Source organism: Rhinolophus sinicus, linkage group LG06 (assembly GCF_036562045.2).
Source record: "Rhinolophus sinicus isolate RSC01 linkage group LG06, ASM3656204v1, whole genome shotgun sequence".
In the NCBI taxonomy this organism is placed as follows: domain Eukaryota; kingdom Metazoa; phylum Chordata; class Mammalia; order Chiroptera; family Rhinolophidae; genus Rhinolophus; species Rhinolophus sinicus.
This window is the reverse complement of record NC_133756.1, coordinates 101775651-101799549: the sequence shown is the minus strand read 5'-3', so window position 1 is coordinate 101799549 and position 23899 is coordinate 101775651. Positions and strand designations below refer to the sequence as shown.

Sequence of the window (23899 nt, the reverse complement as noted above, 5' to 3'; positions counted from 1 at the left end):
GTTTTAAAAATGTTGTTGTCAGTGAAGTTGATATTAGGGTACTACATGTACTTTGTCTATTGTAGGAACTTAGGAAATATATTTAAAAGATGCCACACTATCATTTATAGCTCTCAGAAGTTCATTAATGTGCTACTCAAAGTATTAGTTTTTCTCCTCCCTGGTAGGCAAATATTTTCTTTATGAAATTCTACGATCTCACAGGGAAAATGACCATTTAATATCATATTCTAGCTTTTGATCCTCAGGATTTGATTTGTATTAAGTCAGTGGGCATCTACATCAGCATTGTCTTTCTATTTGTCTGTCTAGTTCTGGCCTACTTGCGATGAAATCTCACTTTCATATGATTTAATTTTGAAAGGTATGGTTGCTTTGTTAAATAAAGTTGACTACCCATATGAAAATTTTCAAAAGGTTAAGGTATTTATTTTTAAAATGATGCCACTGAGTCTTTTTGGTTAATTTTGCACTTTGTGGAAAAAAAAAAAAAAAATCAATCGCAGTTTTAGAATTGGAAAGGAATGGAGAGCTATTTCAGCTCCAAAACCTCAGTTTTGGGTGAGGAAACAGTTACAGAGATATAAAATGGACACAGTGGAGAAAACATTTAAGAATTTGGACTGCCTTTGACAACCACAGAGTAGGAAGAAGCTGAGCTGTTCTCCATTGTTTCCACTCACTTTTAGTCTTTCGTTTCTTCTCTCAGGTCTACTGTCATGGGTACAAATGGGATTCACAGATAATTTTAGAATTGCATATTTCTTTCTCTTAATTTGTATTTTATTTATTTCTATTGATGTTGACTTTATTTATTTATTATCCAACCATCCAGAGTCATTGGACAGGGACTATATAAAATGTCAATTTTATTATTGCTTCATTAATAACGCTATTAAAAGGATAATGTCACACAACTTTTTGGAGGAAAGGAAAGGGACAATGAAACTCTGGCAGTATATTTCAACAGTGGAGCAAGAAAATTTGGTTAGAATGGTTCCCCTTGCCTCCTACAAAGTCTCATCTTTCTCTCAACCTCCTCAAAAAGAACTATATAAATATACTCGGTGAGGCTGTGTTTACCTGGCCCTGTGTTCACTCAGCCTGTCTGCCCAAGTCCCACACAGCAGGCCAGGCAAAGGCCCACAAGCCTGAGAATTAGAATATTTCTCCAGTATTTACTAGGTGGTATGTGTACAGGATCTTAATACAAACTTTCTAAGTGAACTAAAGAACCCTAAAATGAGACATCAGTGTCACTAGTATTGGAAGCTTCCCAGAGTGAAAATTTGCCCGTCACTCTTAATAGTTCTCAGAACTTTCTGTGATGTAGCAGCAATATAGTTGGTGACTGAAAGTATGATTTCATACAAGAGAACCACTTCTGAATGTTTTTAAACTATTTTTTTAACACATGAAATTACACACAATACAAAATATTTGTTTTACAAATTGAAATCTTTACAGTTATGGGTACAGTTACAGTAATGCAAGTAATATTAGTGCATTCACTTAGAGCAGTTCTTTATCTTCATTGGGCTTAACACGAAGCCAAGAATGAGTTATTTGCTTAAATTGCTTTCTAGTCTTTGAATTAAAAAAAGAAAAATTACTTCTACCTCCTTTATAATATTGTCAGAATGATAAACAATGCCAACAATTAAGTAGTCTGGTACTTCTATAAATGGGAGATTGTATTCCAATAGCTTTTAAGTGTTAAATAATAACGTTTTGGCTACATAGGTCTATCAAATTGTCATTATCTCAGCTTTCAGGAAAATTACGTCATCTTTGGTAATAGGCTGCCAAAAAACAGAAACTATAGACTACACCATTTTTTCCAAAGAATCCTGTGTTTTAATGAATAGCTGAATAAATAGACATTAATTATGAAATTCACATTAAGATAGAAGAAAATCCAAACATTCTGATTGCTTTATCTCTTAAATTTGATAGCTACTACAAAACATACTATTTATGTTAGGATAAAAATAAGCTGAATCACGGGAGTGTAACTGGGACGTGCTGGCAGATATATACAGTAACATGGAGGAGCCATAAAATAAACGTGTTTATATGTACATAATTTTTCCTTAATTTTTTTGCATGGAGAAACGCTGTTTCATAAAATGGGAAAACACACAGTAGACCACATGCAACAAGGACCAATACAATGTGCACAGCAGAATAATCAAACAAGACACAAGAACTATGCGTTTAAAAAAGAGTCTGGGAGTGAAGTAAAAGGAAAGGATTGAAACCTGGAATGCTTTCTTATTGAGGTTTCAGAATATAAATTTGTCTAACAAGCCTCTTGATAGTTTTTAAAAGTTCCCACTTGACCACCTCCGGATTGAGTGTAGAGCTAAAAATAAACCATCGTATTATACAAAACTTTGTATATTAGCATACAAAAGGTAACAATTTACTTTTTGTATAAAATATAACCTTTTGATAGTATATTTATTTCACATATGTATAAATATAACCCAAAGAATATGTTTTAAGTATTTCTACCAAAATATTCTTTACAAAAGTTTACAAAACAAGTCATTCATTTGTATTTACAACCTAGCACAGAAAAGATTCTGGGCCAGTGATGTTGGTATCATGTAAAAGAGAGCGCTTCTAGACATTTGAAAGATTGGGAGCGGGCTTTGCAGAACTGTCAAAATGTGTTCTTTTTAAGAACAGATACTTAAAGATTTAGTTATTAAATGACGTCAGTTAAATTACATTTGATAATTGAATATGTGTGTATATATGATATAATAACTAAAAAGGCTGAAGATAACCTGTGTTCCTCTGTAATAGGGAAGATGATAGTGATATTTTACATCCTTCCCAAATCAGCACAAAGCTTCCCCATTTTACAGATGATCTGTTTGCGGGCACTGACATTACATGACTCAACAAAACTCGTTCTTTGATACAGTACTGAGCCCTGAGGGAGAAAACCTGGATATGAAGGGTCCATCCAGCATGTGGCAATGATTCATCACACTAGGGACAGAAGAATGCGTAGACTGCTACTAACAGATCACACTCTACTTAGCCGTTTACCCAAATAATATGTCCAAGTAAGAGCAGTGTTCTCTCTCAGTACTGCTTTCCTTCAAACCCTACAAAATAGATTTGTATCCACACCTACCTGCCATCCCTGGTCCTGATCTTTTGCTTCTTATCTCCAACCAAAACATGATACTTTCTAATCTCAGTTTTGGTCTCCAAACTTCCTCTTCTTACAAATCAGTCTCTAGACATCAAAATAATCAGGGACAACCAGGCTCAGTTTCACTCAGCTTGGGAACTAACCAGCAGGTACCATCACAATAAGCAACACCCCAGGTTATGTGTGGCCAAATAAATCTCCTTTATACTAATGCTCAATGGGTGTTTTCTTTTTTAAATAGTGAAGTCTGATGCAGACCCGTGTGCACTAATATTTTAGTATGATTCGGACAGGTCGTGATTGTATCTAGGACTTGAAAATGGATTCAGAAATTGGTTGTGGAAACCAATAAAGTTGGATAGCTCTGCATTCATGTTTCATCCCTAGACACAGCCTCTTACTGAAATACAGGATATGTGGGAAAACTGAAAAAGTGAGGGGTGAGTCTGGGGAAGAAATTCTATAACCACTGGATGTTCTCTAGGTTCTCTGGCTTTTCGTTACTTAGGATACTGTTTGGTTACTCCAAACAAACTTATCACATTTCAATCTACCCTGAACGTTTCAGGGAAACTAAATGAAAAGACATAGTAGAAAGATTAAACCACACTTATATCTATGAGAGCAAATTAAGGAATTTGTTGCTTGTTGCTTGGAACTAATACCTCTGCATGACATAGGGTTTAAACAAGCTAAAAGTCCTAAAGCTTTCCTTTCAGGGAGAAAAGAAGCTTGGGAAGCCTATTTTACACAGCTAATTACACATCAACATCACAGTTATGTTTGGATAAACTGGATACTGTGTCCTGAAGTTTAGACAGGGAAAAGTGATCCCAATGTTTTGCTTTCAGGTTTGAGATTTAAAACAAGCATTTGGACCAAAATGTTCACCACTACAGTTACTTTCTGCTTTCCATTTTTAAGCCAAGGTATCTTCATGTCGTCCAACTAAAAGTCAACCGTGGGCCTTTCCAGAGTCCTTGGAAAATACTGCCTTTTAGTGCTGGAGTGGGTGAACTGTCTCCCTTTTCTCCTTTAGGAGTTGTTCCCCAAGATTTCATCAAGATTGATGTCTTTCATCCAGTCATCATTGCCAGGCTCTGTCTTCAATAAAGAATCAATGAAATCAGCATCACTGTTTAGGGCAGGGCCCATGTTATCAGTCTGTTGGCTGAGAAAGTCAAAAGCTAAGTCACTGCCGTGGTCAGTTCCTTGAAAAGCCCTGGAACTTTGGTTGGGTGAAGGAAAATTGCCTGGTGTCAGGGATGGTGGCTGGCTTATGCCTGTCCTCGACTGATTCAACCCTGTTCCTGACTGGTTTAAATTAGGCAAAATCTGTGTGCTTAGCTGAGTGGGTCTGAGATTCAGACTTCTGAGTGGACCCATGGTTTGTCCATTCAATGTCTGGCCCATCTGGTTCATGGGTCTCATTTGCAGTGCTGGTGTTAACTGGTTAGGAGGAGCCACTGCCCTCTGGGGAAATTGCTGGCTACCTACTGCCTGTTGCAATGATTGGTTTGGAGTATAGGCTGTCGGTGTACCTGTAGGGAAGCGGACTCCTGTGGACTTCAGGGCTTCCTGCTGTTTGGTTGCTGCTTCTTGAGAGGCCCAGTTGGGTGCTGTTGTGTTCGATGTGATCATTATGTTTGATGTTCTCTGTGCTGGCATGCTTGCCATACTATGGGTTAAATTTGGTCTCAGTTGTTGTGAATTGCCAACAGGTCCTGCTCCAAAAGTGGCCACGTTATTATTACCATTTGGCCCTAGGGTAGGTGGCCGTGGCATTAGAGGGCTGTTTTGATTTGCTATCAATTGGTTTGGGTTTCTCTGTTGGGTCAGTTGATTCATTCCTGAAGTGACGCTGTATGTTCCAGGTTGATTGCAAGGCAGATTTCCATACATCCCTAGGTTCTGAACTGCTGTGGATAACGATGGCATTCTTGTTCCGTGGGAAGTAGACATAAGGCTGGAATTTGGAGTTAAAATGGTGTGTGTTGAAACTGGGTTTGCCAAAGTCTGGTTAGAGTTTAAACTCACTGTTGATGAGCCACCTAAGGAAAAGAAGATAATTATATTAGTTCATAGCAGTAGGTTATCTCCTCTTTTATAGCACTTTGCAATAACATATCAAAACTCAACCTATGGCCTTGAAAATTATGTCCAATTCTTCATCTGCATCATTCCTATTCAGGAAGCTGCCATGAGTGGCTCCAGTGTCCAAATGGTAAATTCCCATCTCTTTAAACATCTGGAATTCACTGTAATCCATGCTCCAGTGATTATTTCCACATGAAAAGCCTCTTGTTCTAGGAGCTATAGTTACTATTCCATTGTTATCCACACACCAGGAGCTACCTGTGCTCGTGCCATTTCCCTCTCCTCTGAGGCCCTTCTTGCCTCGCTGAACACTATCTTTTCTTTAAGGCTCAGGCCGAGGTCCAAGCTCCTTCATTAAGCTTTCCCTGTTATTCAAGCCTGTTCTCTCCAGTAGCATTTGCTCTTTGAAGTTTTCATTTAGCACTTAGCTTTTATATTGGGAAATCCATGGAGCCTCAAAGTGCCTGCCAGTCACATTGATGCCTGCCAATACGTGATTGGATGTGGGGCCATCCAATCATGGGCTGCTGTACTGACAGGCTCCACACATCAGAGAGTGATTAATCAACACATTGACATCTTCCTGGCATGGAAGGTTAAAGCATCATGGGAAGACATCTTGAGAGCCAAAAATGAAATGCCAGAAATATTTTTTTAAAAGTGCCTGCTGGATGATAAGTTCCTTGCGGGAAAGAATTTTTACCTGTTTTGTTCACTGTCACATTCTCCGAGTCTAGCAGATGGTACAAAGTACGTATTCAATTGATATTGATTGTATGACTAGATGAATGAATGAATGAGGGATTGAAGCAAAGATATAACTTGGAGAAAGATACTCTTTTGAATTACTCTCCCTGAAGAGAGGCAAGGAGGCCTAGAGAGCCAGAGATACTGAGAAACACAGAACTAGACACATACAAATATCAGAAGGGTAATGTCTGAGGAGAGCATGGCTGCAATTGTAACCCAGTGTATCCCTTACTGCTTGAGGATAGGGAGCATGGTACAAAATCTGAAAGACTGAAGGCCTTGCTATTTGTTTTAAAATATGTCCCCAACTAGCCTCCATATCCCTTGAAGTCAGGAGCAGTCTCTTGTGTCTCCAGGCTTAGGGCAGGGCCCTGTACTGTGTACAGCAGTGAGTATTTGCTGAAGAAGAATCCGAGTCAGGGTAGAGAAACTTGAACAATAAGTCAGAGTTCACAGACTGCTCATGAAGTTAAGCAACATCATCTTGGTATCTGAAGGTTTCATGAGAAGGGAATTTACAACTATGAAAATGCCATGGAAGAAAATGTAGAGGCTTTAAAAACAATTTCCCTTGAGGTGCCCTCTATTTTAACAATATGCACTGAGAAGTTTTATGAGAAGAGTAGTATTTTTAAAGAACCGGAGTAGACAGAATTTCCGTAAAGATCACTATTTGCAATCACTATTTAAAAGCTCCTAATATGTGGTAGAAATTGTTCAAGTGCTTTTCGTACATCATTTGTCATATTAACATCTGGGCCAAGTGATTATTATTGTATTGAGATTAAGATAAAAAATAATAAAGAGATGTAGTGTGCTTCTTGCTTACTTCATTCTCAAAAGACACAGGAAGTACAAGGTTCTAGGGCAGCGATTCTTACCCACTTGGGGGTCAGCAGCTCGATGCTGAGGACCCTTCCCTTTGGGAACTGTGCCTGCATGCACTGTGGAAGAGACTCTAGTGTCCACCAAATAACCAACCTGCTTGTCATCCTTAGAGACAGAGCCATGATTTTGCAGCAATGTTTCCAGCTGAAAAACCAAATCTCCCAAACTTCCTTGTTGCTGGGGCGGGGGGTGGGGGGGAGGTGAGGGGGCAGTCAATATGAATAAATTTTGGCTAAAGGTAGAAGTTATTAGATGAGAGTCCAAGAAACCTACTTTCAAAAGAGAATCTGATTCATGTTTATGACAGCATTATTTACAATAGCCAAAATATTATATATATATGTAATTATAATTACATATATTACATATGTGTACACACACACACACACACACACACACACACACACACAATGGAATACTACTCATTCAAAAAAAGATGAAAACTGCCATTTGCAACACATGGTGAGCTCTTGAGAGTATAATGCTAAGTGAAATAAGACAAATGGAAAAGAACATAAACTGTACGATTTTGCTCATATGTGGAACATAAAACAAAAAAGTAACAAACATACTTCACAACAACAACAAAAACAGCAAACTCATAGATATAGACAACAAAATGGTGGTGATCAGAGGGGAAGAGAGATGGGAATAGGCAAATTGGGTAAAGGGGGTCAAATATATGGTAACAGAAGGAAATTAGACTTTTGGTGGTGGGCACATGATAGAGTACACAGATAATGAATTATAATATTGTACACCTGAGATTTATATAATATGATTAACTAACGTTACCACAATAAATTAAAAAGAAAAAAGCAAAAAATATGGTATCTGAGCATTTGGGAGGTCATGTTACTTGTCCCTTCTTCCATCTTCCTATGGAATATGGATATGAAAGCTGGAGATATAGACACAATCAACCCTAAGGATGGAAGCTACATGCTAAAGAAGGTGGAGCAGAGAGACAAAAGAAGCCTGATCCCCAACAACATGGTGGAGCCACCAAACTAGCCTTCTCTTTGCCTATTCATATAAAAGAATCCTTGGGATTGGATATAAAAAGATTGGGCTTTATGCAAGTTATAAATGTAACTCAGAAAAGAATGTCTGCTTACTATACACTGTCTTGGGAGGAGAATGGTTGAACCTAGCAGTTAGAAAATATTTAACATTTTTTGAAGCAGTGAAATTATGTGAATCTGGGACAAGACTGAGCAGGAACTGATGAGAAGACTAAAAATATTCAAGTTTGGTCTTGATCTGAAAGTTATATGGAAGCTAGAGAAGCAGTCTAAGAAAGATGTTACAATTAATTATGAGATGGGGAAAGGGGGAAATATTAAAACCTGAATAGTTTTCTTCTTCCCACACTTATAATTTCTATTAATTTTTAAGAACACTTACCAGAATACTGAGGAGTTGGCTGCATATTACCCACATTTCTTCTTTGGTCTTTATAATCAGGGGGTGGCCTTGTCAAATGTCTGTTTAGCTGATCTTGTGGAGCAATTTTCTCCTTGAAAACAGAAATTAAAACATATTCAATGGCATTGTTACTTTCTCACTTGTAAAAATTTATAGTGTTACTCAAAAATATAAGAATACAAGAACAATTTCTCATTCATAGCTGCGAAGTAAAGACCTTATTTAGTAGTCTTAATTCAGAGACAAATTCTTTCCATGTTAACAAACTTCCTGCATGGACGTGTAGTTTCTACTTCTTAAAATTCAACATGTGTTTTGGGTCTGATATTCTTTGTTTTGCAATTAGATTTCTGTGGGGACTAAATTTCTGTGATTTTTGAGATGAGAGTTCTAGTTTTATTTTGTAGCACATCTGGTACGCTCTGGTAAACCTATATATAATTCTGGTCCCACGAAGTATAAGAGGCCTAGGAGTAGGATTTCCAGATAAAATACAGGACACTTGAGCATTCTGTATTTTTATTTGCTAAATCTGGTAACCCTAAATAGGAGAGGTCAGGAGATAACCTATCAGGTTCTGGTATGGGCACTATATGCATATGATCTCATTTTTTCCCCTCAGAAAGAGCCTTTGAAGGGAGGGAAGGTATAATTATTCCCACTTCATAAATGAGGAAGTGGAAGATTCCTCAAGGCTAAGTAACTTGCCTAGGATCACACAGTGGTAGCACAGAAACCAAATCCTGAGTCAAAAACTCAGGCTCTTTCCTGCCATACAATTCAAGGGCCCCTTTGCCACACTGTTTCTCTGTGCCCTGTTCTCAAAGAACAGAAATTTCCCTGGCTCCCTTTTTTTCTTCCTTCTGGAATCACCCACCTTTAGATCGATCTTTCAAGTAGGTTCCTAGGGAGCTAAGAGAGGAAATAGGGACATTCTCTTTGTATTGTCAAGGCCAAAGACTAGCAGAACACACCTGTTAGGTTTATTACTCATTGCAGGGAGGAAAAATGCACAACTGGGGGGGGTCATCGGGTGTCTCAGAATGAGTGTGTTAGAAAAAAGCGATGACAGGATTTGGGCTTTGATTGGGTGAGTTAGGGAGGGTCTAAAGAAATGAGGATTTGTTCTAGATTGTAAGCTGTCAGAAACTGAGGTCGATTCTGTAATTGAGTAATGAAGAAGCTGTCAAGCATTGAATAAAAGAGTGGGGATTTGGGTATTTTGTGGGTTGCATGGTGACTTTGTGTCTGTTTTAAGACAAAATTATGAAGTGGCCTTACTTTGTCTCACTTTATCAAGGTCTCAGAGTAACCCTGGCTGAGGTTGGTATTCTGTAACACTGCTTATGACCACCAGAGAACAAAATGACCTGGCTGGGAGAGTCATATCAGTTCTGGACATCAGGGGCTGCCTCTTTTCTTTCTTAGCATGGATCAGGGAGTTTTTAGAATTGCTTCACTGCAACCTTGTATGCACCCTGAAGCAACCTCTGTTTTCAAAGATAAAAATAATTGGCATAGGTAGATGGGGAACAATCTAATGATAGAAAAGTCAATAAATAGAAAAGAAAACCTTGTCATGGATAGATAGATGGGTAAATTAGATGGAAGCCAAATGTGGGCTGCCTAACTTAGAACCCACTTAAACCATGTATTTCTCAATTTCCCATTAAATTCCAAACTTTCAAACTAAAATAAATCTATTATAAGGAGGGGGGGACAGCCTTAAAACAACAACAAACCAAAATCAAATTCTTGTTTCTAAGGAAAAAAAAAAACTTGAAAGACTCAGAGGGATTTTGGGGGCATCAAGTAATTCATATAAAGCACAATTTTGATGAGCTAAGTGTAAATGAATCAGAAACATATGGATTGCATTTCTTTTAAATATGGGTTTACAAATTAAGGGAAAAAGTGGTTGGTAAAACTCTTTGGTTTCACCCAAACCCTAAATGTTTAAGAAACAGCTTGAGATGTTCTATGAACCCAAATGTGGCTATGTTCAACCATTCCTCTTGTAAACTATTGTGCAAGCTGACAGTTTTGACTTTTATGCCAAGCATGGGACTTCCTGAAATCTTCTTTTTTTCAAAAGCATTTAATATTTTTTCTGATGTCATTAAGTATTTCTGCTGTTTATATTGAAGAAAACAGGATTCATGTATGTATGGTGTGTGGTGTGTGTGTGTGTGTGTGTGAGAGAGAGAGAGAGAGAGAGAGAGAGAGAGAGAGACAGAGAGAGAGACAGAGAGACAGAGAGACAGAGAGAGACAGAGAGAGAGAGAGTAATAAGGCCCCTGGTTTCCCATTATACTAGATTTCAAATCTGGACTTAGTTTTATGTATAGTTAATTTAGTTATTGACTTTTTATTCATGCTGAAGAGTAGCAAAGACCAGCCTCCAATACTGAATGGACACTGCTTCATTTGCCAGAGAACAATATTCCCATTCTATGTAAGTGTAAACTCACAGGCATCCCTGAGATTACTTCTGTGTAACATGAAATTTAACTTGTCAACTCATGTCTCACGATAACCAAATATCTTGGACCTGAAAGCCTAATACAGAGATAATCTTCTATTACACTTACCTGTCCTGCTTCAGTTTCACCATATCAAAATGTGAAATGTGGCCAATTCTCGGACCTCCCTCATCCTCTTATTGTAAGGTTTAATCCTTTAATTCTGTAAAAGCTCAGCATGGTTCCTGGCACATAGTAGGTGCACACAACGTATTGGTAATTATGATGCCCATGGTAATAAGTACTACTCATCTCTCCTTGTGCTTCATTGGTGGGAGAGTAATAGAGATTAAGGATAACACACGTTCGTGAGAAAATGTCTCCATTTAGGTGCTTATCTGGCTTTGCCAACTGACTGCAAATGACTACAAAGCATATGCTAATGTAAAGTGGCATCAAAGACTGTTTCTTCCTGGATATGCTAAAAAGCTCGGGTACCCTCAATGGTGCCCAAACAAAGAGAAGTGAATGGTTTGTGAAAATCACAGAAACGGCAGCCTCATTCTCATTCATCTCTCACAGCTTCTGCCACTGCCCTTTGCACCTATCCCAGGGGTGACTTAACTGGGGCCCAATAGGCATTAGGCCAATGTCAGGACAGGACCCTCATGGAATGTTCCCTTGCCTTTTAATCAGAACTGAAAATCCAGAAATTCAAACTCTGCATGTTTTAATCAAAAAATTAGTAATAGTGATGGGAATAATGACAGTGTAACCAGTAAGTCAATCTTAGATTGCACATTTTTCTCTTCTATTGTCCTTGTTTCTAAACTATTTCGTTTATGAGGATCAAAAAAAGGAAAGGAGTGGGTGAGAAAACTGGGGTTTTCAAAACTGATTTATAGAAGAAATCAGATGTGTCACTTTATGACTCAGTCAGTTGTTCCTCTACACCTTATACCTTAGGGCAGTATTCAAGGTCACCCATAACTTTATTTCTAACTATTGTTTATTCAAGAAATAAATTTATTTCTATATCTTCGCATATGCTCTGGACTCTAAACTTATTCCATGTGTTATTTTAAAAGAAAATTGTTATATTATTATGTACACTTTTCATTATGTATTAAATATTTTATGATACAATCTCAAACTAACCAACAAATAGACGCAGAGGCTGCACGTGTAGGTTTCTGGATCACCTTCCACCTGGAATAGTGGACCTCACCTCATATACTCTATTCATCAGAGCCCTACCGTCCTTCAAATCAGAGTCAAGTTTTACCTGCTCTGGGAGACTATCACCAATCTCTCCAGGCTGGATTTTATCCTTTCCTTCATTACATTTTCCCTTACTATGTTTATACCTTAATTATAATACAAATCTGAATCTAGTGCTTCCTTGTTTAAAATCCTTAACGTCCTCTCCACTGAGTTTCAGAGAATGTACATTCTGATTTCTTAAGCTCTGTCTTCTGGCCTGTCATCTCTGGGCTCCTTGCCTATCACTTCCCTATCTTTACGCACATTCTATGCCTCAGTTGAGGTAAGATGCAGTGTACTTTCTTGTCTCTGAGTCTTTGAACACGCTGGTTCTTCTAGCTGTAAATACAGCTCCCGCTCTTCACCCCTCATCTCCTCCTTCACCTTCAGATACTCAGTAAATAGAAATTTCTCTCTGGAACCATTTCTACCGTAGTAGTTCCCACATCATAGCCCTTAATTACATGCATTATAATTGCCTATTTATTTGCCGTGCTCAGCGGGCTGTAAGCTCCTTAAGGACTAAAATAGGGTGTGACTTGTTTGTGGCTGTATTCCCATTGCAAATTAATATTTACTGAATGGGCTATACAGCTGACCACACCCTAGATTTCTCACTCTTACCTCAAAGGTTCTTGAGTATAACATTTTTTGTTTTGCTTTTCTCTTTTCTGTGTACCTTGGCTCTGCCAACCTGGAAATGGTTAACTGAGTCCCTTTCTTCTTTCACTTGGCCAAATACCAGGGGTGCCAAAAAATGTATACAAGTGGACACTTTGGTGAACATTGCTCAAGCAGTAGTTCGCCATAATCAGAAATGTCTGGACACTGATGGTAACCACATTGAGCACCTCTTGTAATTGCAGAAGTCAAACGTGACTTGTGTTCATCTTTTGTTATCAGTATACAGTATTACAATTTTAATAGTTTTTTTCCTTACTTAAAATACATTTTTTTGGCACCTCTGTAGTTCAAAGTGAGAGAATGAAACTTGGAGATTGGGACTTGGTCTTAGGAAGTGGGAAGGGTTTAGATCAGTTGTTGAGTATATGAGTATGTCTGAGAATACAGAAACGAACAGATGAACACTGAAGCAGGTTAATGCTTGGGTAACGTGTAAGAAATAACAGCCTTGCCTTTCCTTAAGGCCACTTTGATATGATGAAAGTGGGAAATATTATTTTTAATTTTCTTAAAAAACATCCCCCGTTCGGCAATGCTTTCCTTCGAAAGCCAAATCTTAAGTTTTGAAACTCCATGCTGGCTTTTAAAACTGCTTTTGGAACTCTTTTATCTCCAAAATCAATTTGGATTTGAATTGATTAGAGTTCTGTCCACAATTTCTGTCCCTTAGGGCTACGGAACAAGGCTGGTTTCTTTGGCCTGATTCAAATGCCCATGTTGGTGGTTCTAAACATTCCTGGGCTGGGCAGGGTTAGTGAGCTGAGTTGCTGTGCATTCCAACTGTCCAGCAGCTGGTAAATCAAGTCTTTCTTCTCTTTGTTTTTCCCTGCAGCACTTCATATGCATAGCGCTAGCTTGTCTGACAGCCAGGACATCTTGTTGTGGTCGTGTAAGTAGACACAGAGAAAAGGGTAGTATATGGAAATGGAAGATAATGAACTCCCTCTGTTGGCTCAACAGGTACATGCAGTAGAAATTAGGACAAAGTTTTACCGCATCAACCAGCATCTGCTGCTGGAGGAGAAGTTGCTGTTTCTGCTCCATGATCTGCCTCTGTAGAGTCTGTTTCTTTCCCATCAGTTGCTGATTCAACAGTGATGGCTGTGAGTTCATGTAACCACTTCCAGTGTTTGGATTTGAGCAGGGGTTGGGACTTGGACTGGGGCCTGTGTTCTGGCCTACCACAGAGTGTTGATCCTAAAGAAGAAAAAGAGGTGGGGTGGGGGGAGAGCTACTGTGAATTAAAAGAAGAAAAATGTAGCATAAAGATCATAAGCTTAGATTCCGAACATTTTTCATCTTGTTAAGATCAAACGTGGTTAATGGCTTGGAGATCAGAGAATTGCTTTTCAAGTGTAGAAGCAATAATTGCATATCACAGCAACCAAAGCAGCTGGGTTAATGATATTAGGGCACTGGGAAAGCTCCCATATTACTCTGATGGTGGTACCTCCACATTCCAGAAGGCGTTTATGGAACCTCAAAGAAAACTACCATAAAAACATATGGCAAACCTCTCTATTGCTCAGGAACAAACACTTCATCAAGTAATAAATTCTTCCTTTTCCCTAAAGTTAGCATATACCCATGCTAATCCTGCAATGAAAATTAGGTTTCAATTCATGTGTTTAAAATTTGAATAACCAGTTGGAACAGAAGGGGCTTAGCTTTCCATGATAAGGCAGGAAGTCCTGTGATTTCTGCTTTACCAACACTTGGAAACTTGAAAGGGGCTTCACTTTTCAGAGACTTGTTAATTTTGTCTCCTGGTCATTAAGTCAAAACTCTCAACGCTTAATCAGTAGAACACCCAACCAAGTGACAATGAGAAAGTATTGATTAAAAACTCACATTGTGTATTAAATAATATTGGGTATTAGTGAATTGCCATTCTAATTTGAAGTCTCTACCAATCTTTAGGCATTGCCAGGTCAGGATCCTGCAGGGCAGAAAGCTAAACCCAGCCAAATATTTTCATTAATTCCCAACGATGTATTTTGGATTGAGCCGTACACTGTTGGGGTTACAAGAAAACTAGAAAACATCATCCTCACCTTGGAGAATTCATCCTCTGATTAAGGAAAAAATTACATACTTAACATGAACAAGAAAACACAGAATCCCGTTTTAGATTATAGTATGAGACAAGGACTAAGCCAAAGATCTTCACATTTTGTTGATATTCATTTGGGAAGCAGATGCTCTGGCCTTGCTCCAGAAATTCTGAGGCTGTAGATCAGGTACCTGCTCAGGTGATTCTAATGCTCATTGGCCCAGAGGATGCTCTTTGAGAAACACTGGATATATGGCAGCAATAAAATCCAACTCTTGTTTCCCAACTGGAGGTTACAAGAGATTAAAAAGATAAAGCAAACTCTCATGATGCCTGACAAGGAGTAGTAGGTACTCCGTTTGTAGAAAGTCTTTTCCCTTTTATGTCTTTCTCTTTCTTTAGTTATGTGCTGAGTTTAAAAAAAAAAAAAAAAAAAAAAAGTCACCAATTCAAAGTCTGGGGATGTAGGAAGCTCACCAACTGCCTCAAAAGCAAAGAGATACAAAATACTCTTAAGGTGACCATGTACTGAGGCCTATTATAGGCCAGTCACTGTGTTCAGCGCTTTACGTGATTTATCTCATTTACTCCTCTTAACAAAACAATGAGCAAGAACTAACATCATCATCTCAATTTTGCAAATGCGAAACCTCAGCTCAGAGAGATCACATAGAGATAAGTTGTGGAGGAGGATTTGAAGTCAAGTCTAACTCCAGAACGCCAGTTCTTGGTCACCATATTCTAATTATCTATCAGCTGAAATGAGAAGCTTTGAGGAAAAAGATTTTCCTACTTTAAACCTGTGCAATCCATCTGTCCATGAACCAAATATTTATTGAGCACTCCCCTCAGGGGTGAGCACCCTCAATCAGGCATGTGGAAGGGAGTTTGATGGGGAGAAGGGCAGGGGTGTGGAGCCTGGGAGGGGGGTGGTCGTCTTCATCAGTTAAAAATAATTAGGGCCATCTCTGAGAGAGGTCCATCCTCTGAGCAGCTTAAAGGAACCATCCTCTAGCACATCTGCACCCTGTATGTCCAGTCACTTCTTTCAACTTTCAATCCATCATGGCTTTGGGGAAAGATTTCATCCCTCATCTCCTATAAGCCACTCAGCGTGTGGGCCTGGAGAGAAGCGTCATTAATAGAATGGCAGATGAAGAGCTGTGAGTTGACTGCTCTTGGAGGGAAAATGGAGAAGGAAATACATGGAGGATTGAGTGTTGAATTTTTGGTCCACCCACACTAATGAGAGGCAAGCAGAGCCCATGACAGGGAGAAAGAGGTGGGGTCAGAAAAGTGTAAAGACACCCAGAAGTGATATTGGAGAAATCAAGGTGAGAGAGAATATATTGGAGGCAGTGATTGGCCCTCCACTCTCTATTTCTACCCAAATAGAAATAGTCTGCTCTTTTCTATGATATAATTTGGAGTTTAGTTCAAGACTGTGTCAAAAGAAGACTTTGTGTTTTAAAAATACGGTTGACAAACATACGTAGAAAAATTAAATTCATTTTTCTTTTTCATCCTTTGCATGGCCATGCAGTGGGTAAGACCATGAGCTCTGGAGATAGACCTGACATCATTCATATCCCAGTTCTGGCTCTTATTAGCTGTGTGATCTGGGAGAAGCTAATTCACCTTCTCCAACCTCAATTTCCTTATCTATAAAATGGGAACAACAGTGCTGACTCCACAGTGTTCCAGTGAGAATGACAGGAAATAATGCAATGCCCCAAATATTTAGCACCTAGTAAGCACTTAATAAACGATAGCTGCTCATAATTGTTAAAGTCATTTCAACACAAAGGAGCAATAGTCTGTTTGTTTGCTGTGAAGCAAGGAAGACAGGCCTTGCAAATCACAGAAAACTGTTTTACATGTCAGCTCTAGCAGAAATGTAGTGGGCTCAGTTATGTTGTAGAATGCAAGCTACCTGTGGACTCAGGGAATTACCTCCATCCTCCTACCTGGAGATGGCAGAAGATGAGTTGAGTGTCATTCTCTGATGAACTGTTTTTTGGAGTGTGCTTTGTTCATTGGGTTAGGGGCTAAGCTCGGGGCGCTGATACTTTATTCTTTGCTGTGCTGTTTTTTTTGTTTCTTAATATCCAATTATTTATTAATAGAGCAGCCAATATACATTTACTAAATAGTGTGCCTTAATTTCCTCATTTGTAAGATGGAGCTAATTCTATTAATGACATAAAATTAGCCCGGATAAACTGAGAACAGTTCCAGGCACTTAGTAGGTGCTTGATAAATTTTAGCAATTAATATTTTTCTTATTTACTGATTTTTGTATTCTTCTGTATATGACAGAGATGGTTAGAAACAAATCTCTCTGTGAAGGAGCTTATGCTGTAAGTGCACTGCAGGTTGTAGTGTGTTTGGCTCCCTCATGTTTTCAGTACAGGTTGGCCCTCCTGCTCTCCGGTTGGCCACCGTCTACACTATTCCCTATTTCATTATACCCACCCACTTTTCTCCTTTCTATTACTGCTTGGCCTATGCAGGCATTTGGATTTATGATCTCTGGCTTATAGTTTACCTGGGAATCTAAGAAACACACATCTTTTCCCCGCATAGGCACTCAAAGTTAATTAAGTAAAAAGTAATGCATAATAATTTCCATTAGGTGGTATGCTAGGCCTACTCAAGCCTTAGAATTAAAACCCAGATCTCTTCATGCTCCGTCTAGTCACCCAGGCATCCATTAAAGAATTCGATAGATTTTACTGAATATCTACTATGAGCTAGGCTGTTTTCTATTTTTCAGAGGTTAAAAAAGTATTTAGAAAGGGGGGAAATGAAGAGAAAGAAGAGTGCTTAATGTTGGCAGAATTAGCAAACTTCATCAAAATAATTTCCAGTGAAATCTGGAAAACCACACTCCTCTAAGATTTATAAACGATCTGTGTGCCAAGAAAATGTAACTATATCTCTTTCTTTCTCTAATCAAACAGATGGAGTGTGCTAACTCTAGTTTCATTCCTTCACAATACCAAAAGATGTAAAAATAAGAGATAAGCTCCCTTTTGGAATTTTGTAGATTTTTTAAACCTTGTAACTTCTGGCCCCTGGGCCTTACCATGTACTCTACCATACACATTCTTTCAATTCATGACTGAATTAGTATTTGGCTGCTGCTACGGTTTTTTGCCCTATGTTAGCTATGAAACACAAAAGATCTCCTTACCCAGGCTTGCTGTCATTGCCAAGATGTTGTGCAAACTTTAGTACATAAAATATTTTGAAAGAAGAATATGCTCCTATGTGTTGGCTTTGATTTCCATATTCAGCCTCATTCTTTGCCTTAAACTGAGCCCATGTCTAACTTGATTTAATAGAATTCATCTGCTTTTCCCTCAATACTCATTTACCACTCAAGAGCTCGTGGAGGTCATGGTAAAAATGGCACATCTGTGTGTGTGTGTGTGTGTGTGTGTGTGTGTGTGTGTGTCTGTGTGTCTGTGTGTGTGTGTCTGTGTGATTGTGAATGAATTAAGTATTTCCATTGATGTAGTCTTTTATACAATAAAAAAAACACAGTTTTCTAGAGAAACTGGAGTTAAATATTGATTTGGCAGCAAATAATAGCCACACAACTGGTTCAAATCATGAACTTAAATGATCTTTCGTTTTATGTGTGTATGGTTTTTTTTTTTCTTCTATCAATAAAATTATAGTATTAGATGCTAATCTACAAAATAGGCATCTGGTCCTATCATCCTGAGATTTAATATAAATTTACATTTAATATGCACTTATAACTTTTCACATCTATGTAAGTGTGTGTATGTGTGTACTCCACAGGTTGTCTATACTTTCAAGTTTTCCAACTGGACTATTGATGGGAAATTTATCTTCCAGAATGGTCTCAAGGATGTTAGGAGACCAACTGGTAAATCAGGCATATGATGACCAAACTTTTTAGCTGGAGGCAATTGAAGCATATTAACTAGTAAGAGGCAGTGTGTAAGGTTGATTGACGTTTATAGGAAGCTGGATGCATGTTTTAGTGTATGGAAAATATGATAAAAGAATGCCTTCCCCAATTTTTTACTTTGCTTACTTAATAGGGTGTCCTTGGATCACCATATGAAGTACTAACACAAGAAGATTGCAAACTATGTTTATAAAACCTGACAAAAAATTCAGGGAATACTTGAATCCTTTCATAGAAACACGCCTTTCCATTAGAGGACAAATTATTTGTCCTCCCTGTTATTACCTATATTGCTCTTAAAGCCAGTTTGAAGTCCTTTTGAAAAAATGTCCAAGTTTAAAAATTAGAAATCAACCCCACTATTCTAGCCATAATAGCAAATTCACCAATTCCCTCTTTTTTTAAAATTTCAGGAATAAATATTTAAAGAAACAGTATGCATAAAGAAAATCTTGCAAATCTCAATAAGTAAACACCAGAGTATAGGCCTGGTCCTTGGGTCTTACTTTTTGATAAAATGTCTCAATTTTATCTGTAAATCACGGTCAATATGTGAGAGATCTTTTTTAAAAAATGTAAATTAACAAAAATGCTGGGATTACCGCTTTCTTTCATTTTAATGGACGACAAGGGCTCTGTTGAGCAGGCCTGATTTGAGCAAATGGTAGAATGGAGTCCAATAAGACATGTCCTGAAGCAGCAAACAAAAATGTTCCTGGTTTCATTGAAGTGTGTTGAAATATTAAGACTCATTGAATTCGGTCAGTTTTACTGTGAAAGCATTTCTGTGGGCTGATCAGTAACACAGTAAGTTTCACAAGCAAGCAAAGTTATCAGGCAGGTATTGTTCTTTTATTACTAAAAAAAAAAAATCTAAAAAATATTTATCTTCTGGGCATCTGGTTAAAATGGCTCTTTGTTTCTCTTCACTTATTTTAGAAGGGGGATATATAATGATTTTTTTTCCCCACAAAAATGAAGTAACTTGGGATCCATGAGAGTGTTTTGGCATGGGATGACTGCCCTTTCTTTTTCTTGGCTTCCAGAGCTAGGCATCTGCAATTTGCAAAACAAATTCAAGATAAAGTACCCAGCTGGGCAAGTTTGTACAGTAGATCTCACAAACTGGTTTGCTATTCAATCAATCTTTCTTTTTCCCCCTTCTCTCTTTCCTTCTTTTCCTCTTCTTTCTCTGTTTCAGTGAACTAACTGCTCAACTGTTTCTCCAGGCTATTCATCTTCTGAACTGTCTACTTATGAAGCCATTTATTTATCTCTATGCCTGAGAAACAAGTTGCCTTGACTGTTTCAGACTCCCTACAAGCTGGCAGACCCACTTAAGTTATTTATTTGGGGCATGGATAGTGAGGTGGCTGTGGGCGGCTAAAATAATGGAACAGTTCTTGTTTGACACAAACAAGAATGACAACGAAACAACTATCAGGAAATCATCCAGGAAACAATTTTTAAACAAGAACACTGGAGGGATAAAACACTGCTATATCAGGTTGCTAGTCTTTTATTTCAAGGGTTAGTAAACTATGATATGACTGGTCAAATCCAGCTTGCCACCTTTGGGGGTAAATAAAATTTTATTGGAACATAACCATACATATTCATTTACATATCGCCTGTGGCTACACTATAACAACAGAGTCGAATAGCTGTGACAGAGATCTTATGGCCCACAAAGCCTAAAATATTTACACCTGGTCCTTTAAGGAAAAATATTGCTGACCCTTGCTCTTTTTGGCTGTACTAGCTAAGTAATGCTAAGTACTTTGGTCTTTCTTACATTAAATTGATAAAATGCCTTAGAGAAAGAACCCAGCATCCTCGGAAGAACTGGCAAGTTGGAAATAAGAAACATCTATCACAAGATCTGTGTATATTAGCCTTTCACTCCAGCCACCATTACACATAAGCAGCCACTGAAAAGCAACTTAGAGATCTTTCATCCAACTTTATTTCACAGATGAAGACACTGCCTAGAAAAGTTAAGGAATTGACTCGCACAAGGTCACAAACCTAATTATAAAAATGAACACATATCAAAATCCAGGAAAACATACAAAGGAGAAATGAATGGAATAAAATCTGCTTGAGAGAAATGTGGCTTGTCTGATAGAACTGGCTTGTTGGTGGTGATGGGTGGCAGAGGGGAGATGCTGAAAGCTGGACCCTGCAAACACAGGAGAATGTATTTGGATTCGTATTTTTTCTTTGTCCTTTGCAATTATGAAGAGTAGCTGCTTTTTTCTTCTATTTAATAGGGCATTTTTCTTTGCTTGCTCAGAACCTTCTCCTCTACCCTGCAAGGAAACCCTGATCATATTTTTGTAATCTGTTTGGTTCAAATGATTAGAATGAGTTTTGTAGTCACTGTAGAGTTTATCCTTCAGATGTTACCTAATTTTCAACTCACCAGGACACTGCATCTATTCTTAGTCTCTGGGGTGGACACTTATTATGGGTTGGCATAGAAGAACAGTTCCATGGGCGAGGAAGCAGCATTTAGGTGGGAGAGTGGCCAGGAACAAAACGTCAGTGGGTCAGGGTGGAGTGGGAAGAGTTTGGTAACTCAGGGGAAGGAATGAGAAATTTTTCTCAAAAGAGAAGCTCTTCAACGTTAGAAGGGCTCTTTGTGGCAGACCTGAAATTTCTGTTCTGTAAGTTAGCTTTTAGCTTTCTGTCCCAAGAGCAATGGTTTCAAACTGTCCTTCGGATAACAGTGACTTTTGAGGATTTCACAAATCTATGCATTGTGTTTCTTTTCCCATCCCCTCAAGTACACATACAAGTAACAATTTTGGCTACATTTTCAGGGAGTTTATAAATTTTGTAAACATCCACAGACCATCCATCCATAGACCTCAGAACTCTAACCCCTCTCCTCAAAGGTTAGTGTTTATGAAAATAATGAAATGATTTCACCTTGAGTATATCCTCTGTACTGCAGTCCCAGCTTAAGACCATCCATGGCTCCTCATTAACTTTGACATCAAGCTCTAACTCCCAAGAATGGTATATCAAGTCTCTCCATGATCTGGCTTCTGGATCTTTCTCCAGTCTCATCATCTGTCAACACATTCTTTGTTCACTCTATACTATAGTGATATCAAACTACCTGCAACTCTCCAAATTCACAGAGCTCTTTCTCCTCTGCATATTTTTGCATATGCTCACATCCTCTCTGCCTGGGACATGCTTCCTCTACCCCTCCCAACGTTTCTAGGCTCAGCTCGTTTTTCAGGAAGTCTTCTCTGACCTCCCAAGGCTGTTCAATGCCCCTTTTCTGTGCTTCCATAACATCTCATATTGGTCCATGAGGTAGTATTTGTCACCCTGTATCACAGTTGTTTGTTTGCTTATATCTATCACTCATTATAAATGCTTAAGGCTGGATGTTTATCATGACACTCCCAGGGTACAGTGGACTCTCCATAAATGTTTCTTATATAAAAAAATACATGCATACATGAAGAAGCAGTTTGAAGCAGAAAAGGGGACAGAACTTCCTGCTGCAAGGCACAGAGGGTGAAAATGCTAGCTCTTTTCAAAGGCAACTGGAAAGCCAATAGAGAAGAGAAAGGCAAAGGTCGAGCAACATTGTCAAGTCCAGTGCTGTTTTTATGGGTGTGCTACCTGAGAAGGGCTCATGGCATAAAGATGCTTTAGGAAGGAAGGGTTAGTGGTGAGTGATGACAGAGATGATGACGATGACGATGATGATGGTGATGTGTCTGTCTTGGAAGGCACACAGTTGGAGTGTAATTTCTACTAATGCTTATTATTTTTTGAGAGCTGTGTACCAGGCCATGTGTTGAAGGCTTGACATCTATTATCTCATTTAATTTCCATAATAATTCTGTTTTAACTATTATTCCCATTTTAAAGATGAGGAGATAGAGGTTAAGAAATTTCTCTTTTTCATGTGAAAAAATGCTCAATTTTACTAGCTATCAGGGAAATGCAAATAAAAACCACAAAGAGAGATCACCTCACCCCAGTCAGAATGGCTATCATCAGCAAGACAAATAGTAACAAGTGTTGGAGAGGCTGTGGAGAAAAAGGAACCCTCATACACTGTTGGTGGGAATGCAGACTGGTGCAGCCGTTATGGAAGGCAGCGTGGAGGTTCCTCAAAAAATTACGAATAGAATTACCATATGACCCTCTCCTGGGTATCTACTCAAAATATCTGAAAACATTTATCTGTAAAGATATATGTGCTCTGATGTTCACTGCAGCTTTATTTGCAGTGGCCAAGACAGTGACTTGTATTCAACTTTTGTTGTTGGTATATATTGAGTATTACAATTTTAATAGTTTTATCTTTTCTTAAAATGTGTATACATTTTTTCTGGCACCCTCTGTACAAATTATGATCATCAATCTGATAGGGAGATAGCATGGTGTTTATAATAATACCAGCAATAAAATGACAATATGTAATTAACTAGAGATGTGCTCAGTTACTTGAACTTAGCAATCGTTAAGCATTATCACTACACAACTAAAACAAGATTAGGAAATTGTGTTGAAGAGTAATTCTATCCTTTAAGTTTATTCTATAAATTGTATTGCTATTCATCCCTTCTCCCTTTGGTATGTACCACTATATTAGGCTTATAACTCCTCCTTACAAAAACATTTATTTCAGTAAAGGGACATAAATTAAGAACCAGTTTTATATCCTAAAATTGTGCTATTCCTTCCTCTAGAAATGTTTGGAAGGTATAGTTTTAGATGAGATAAATTATCAACATTTTCTGTTCTCATAAAAACTGAAGGCTATCCAATAAACAAGTAGTAATGGAGAAGGGATAAATGATAACATGGTTCAAAAAGGAAGGAAATCTCTTTTAAACGGTTGTTTCTTAAATCAAAATGATGTCCAAATATTTAGAATTTAAAAAAAAAATTGATTCCCACAAGTGGCTTCTAATACCTTGGAAAGAATACACGATTTTTTTCTTTGGAAATTAATAAAATATATCAATATGGAATTTTGATGCTAGAATTTCACTTTAATAAAAATTTTATAGACTGCTTTTACCTTATTTCTTTAAGATAGAGAAGTGGGAAATCTAAGAAAATTTTCACATATCTCATGTGCTGTCTCACAACAAAATACTATCATGATAACAAATGTA

General features: G+C 38.1%; 1 protein-coding gene across 3 annotated transcripts in view; it reads right to left on the bottom strand.

The window, feature by feature from the left end:
- Positions 1-1389: 1389 nt before the first annotated feature.
- Positions 1390-23899, bottom strand: part of MAML2 (mastermind like transcriptional coactivator 2) — a 339928-nt gene continuing 317418 nt past the window's right edge. For 2 of the 3 annotated variants that reach the window (XM_019737545.2, XM_074335574.1), the window contains exons 3-5: positions 13738-13941; positions 8315-8426; positions 1390-5223 (exon numbers count right to left, since the gene is read on the bottom strand). In XM_019737545.2, the coding sequence (XP_019593104.2) occupies positions 4208-5223; positions 8315-8426; positions 13738-13941 (1332 nt within the window). In that variant the 3' untranslated portion in view covers positions 1390-4207. The remainder of the gene's footprint in view (positions 5224-8314; positions 8427-13737; positions 13942-23899) is intronic. The other variant, XM_074335573.1, reaches the window with a different exon arrangement.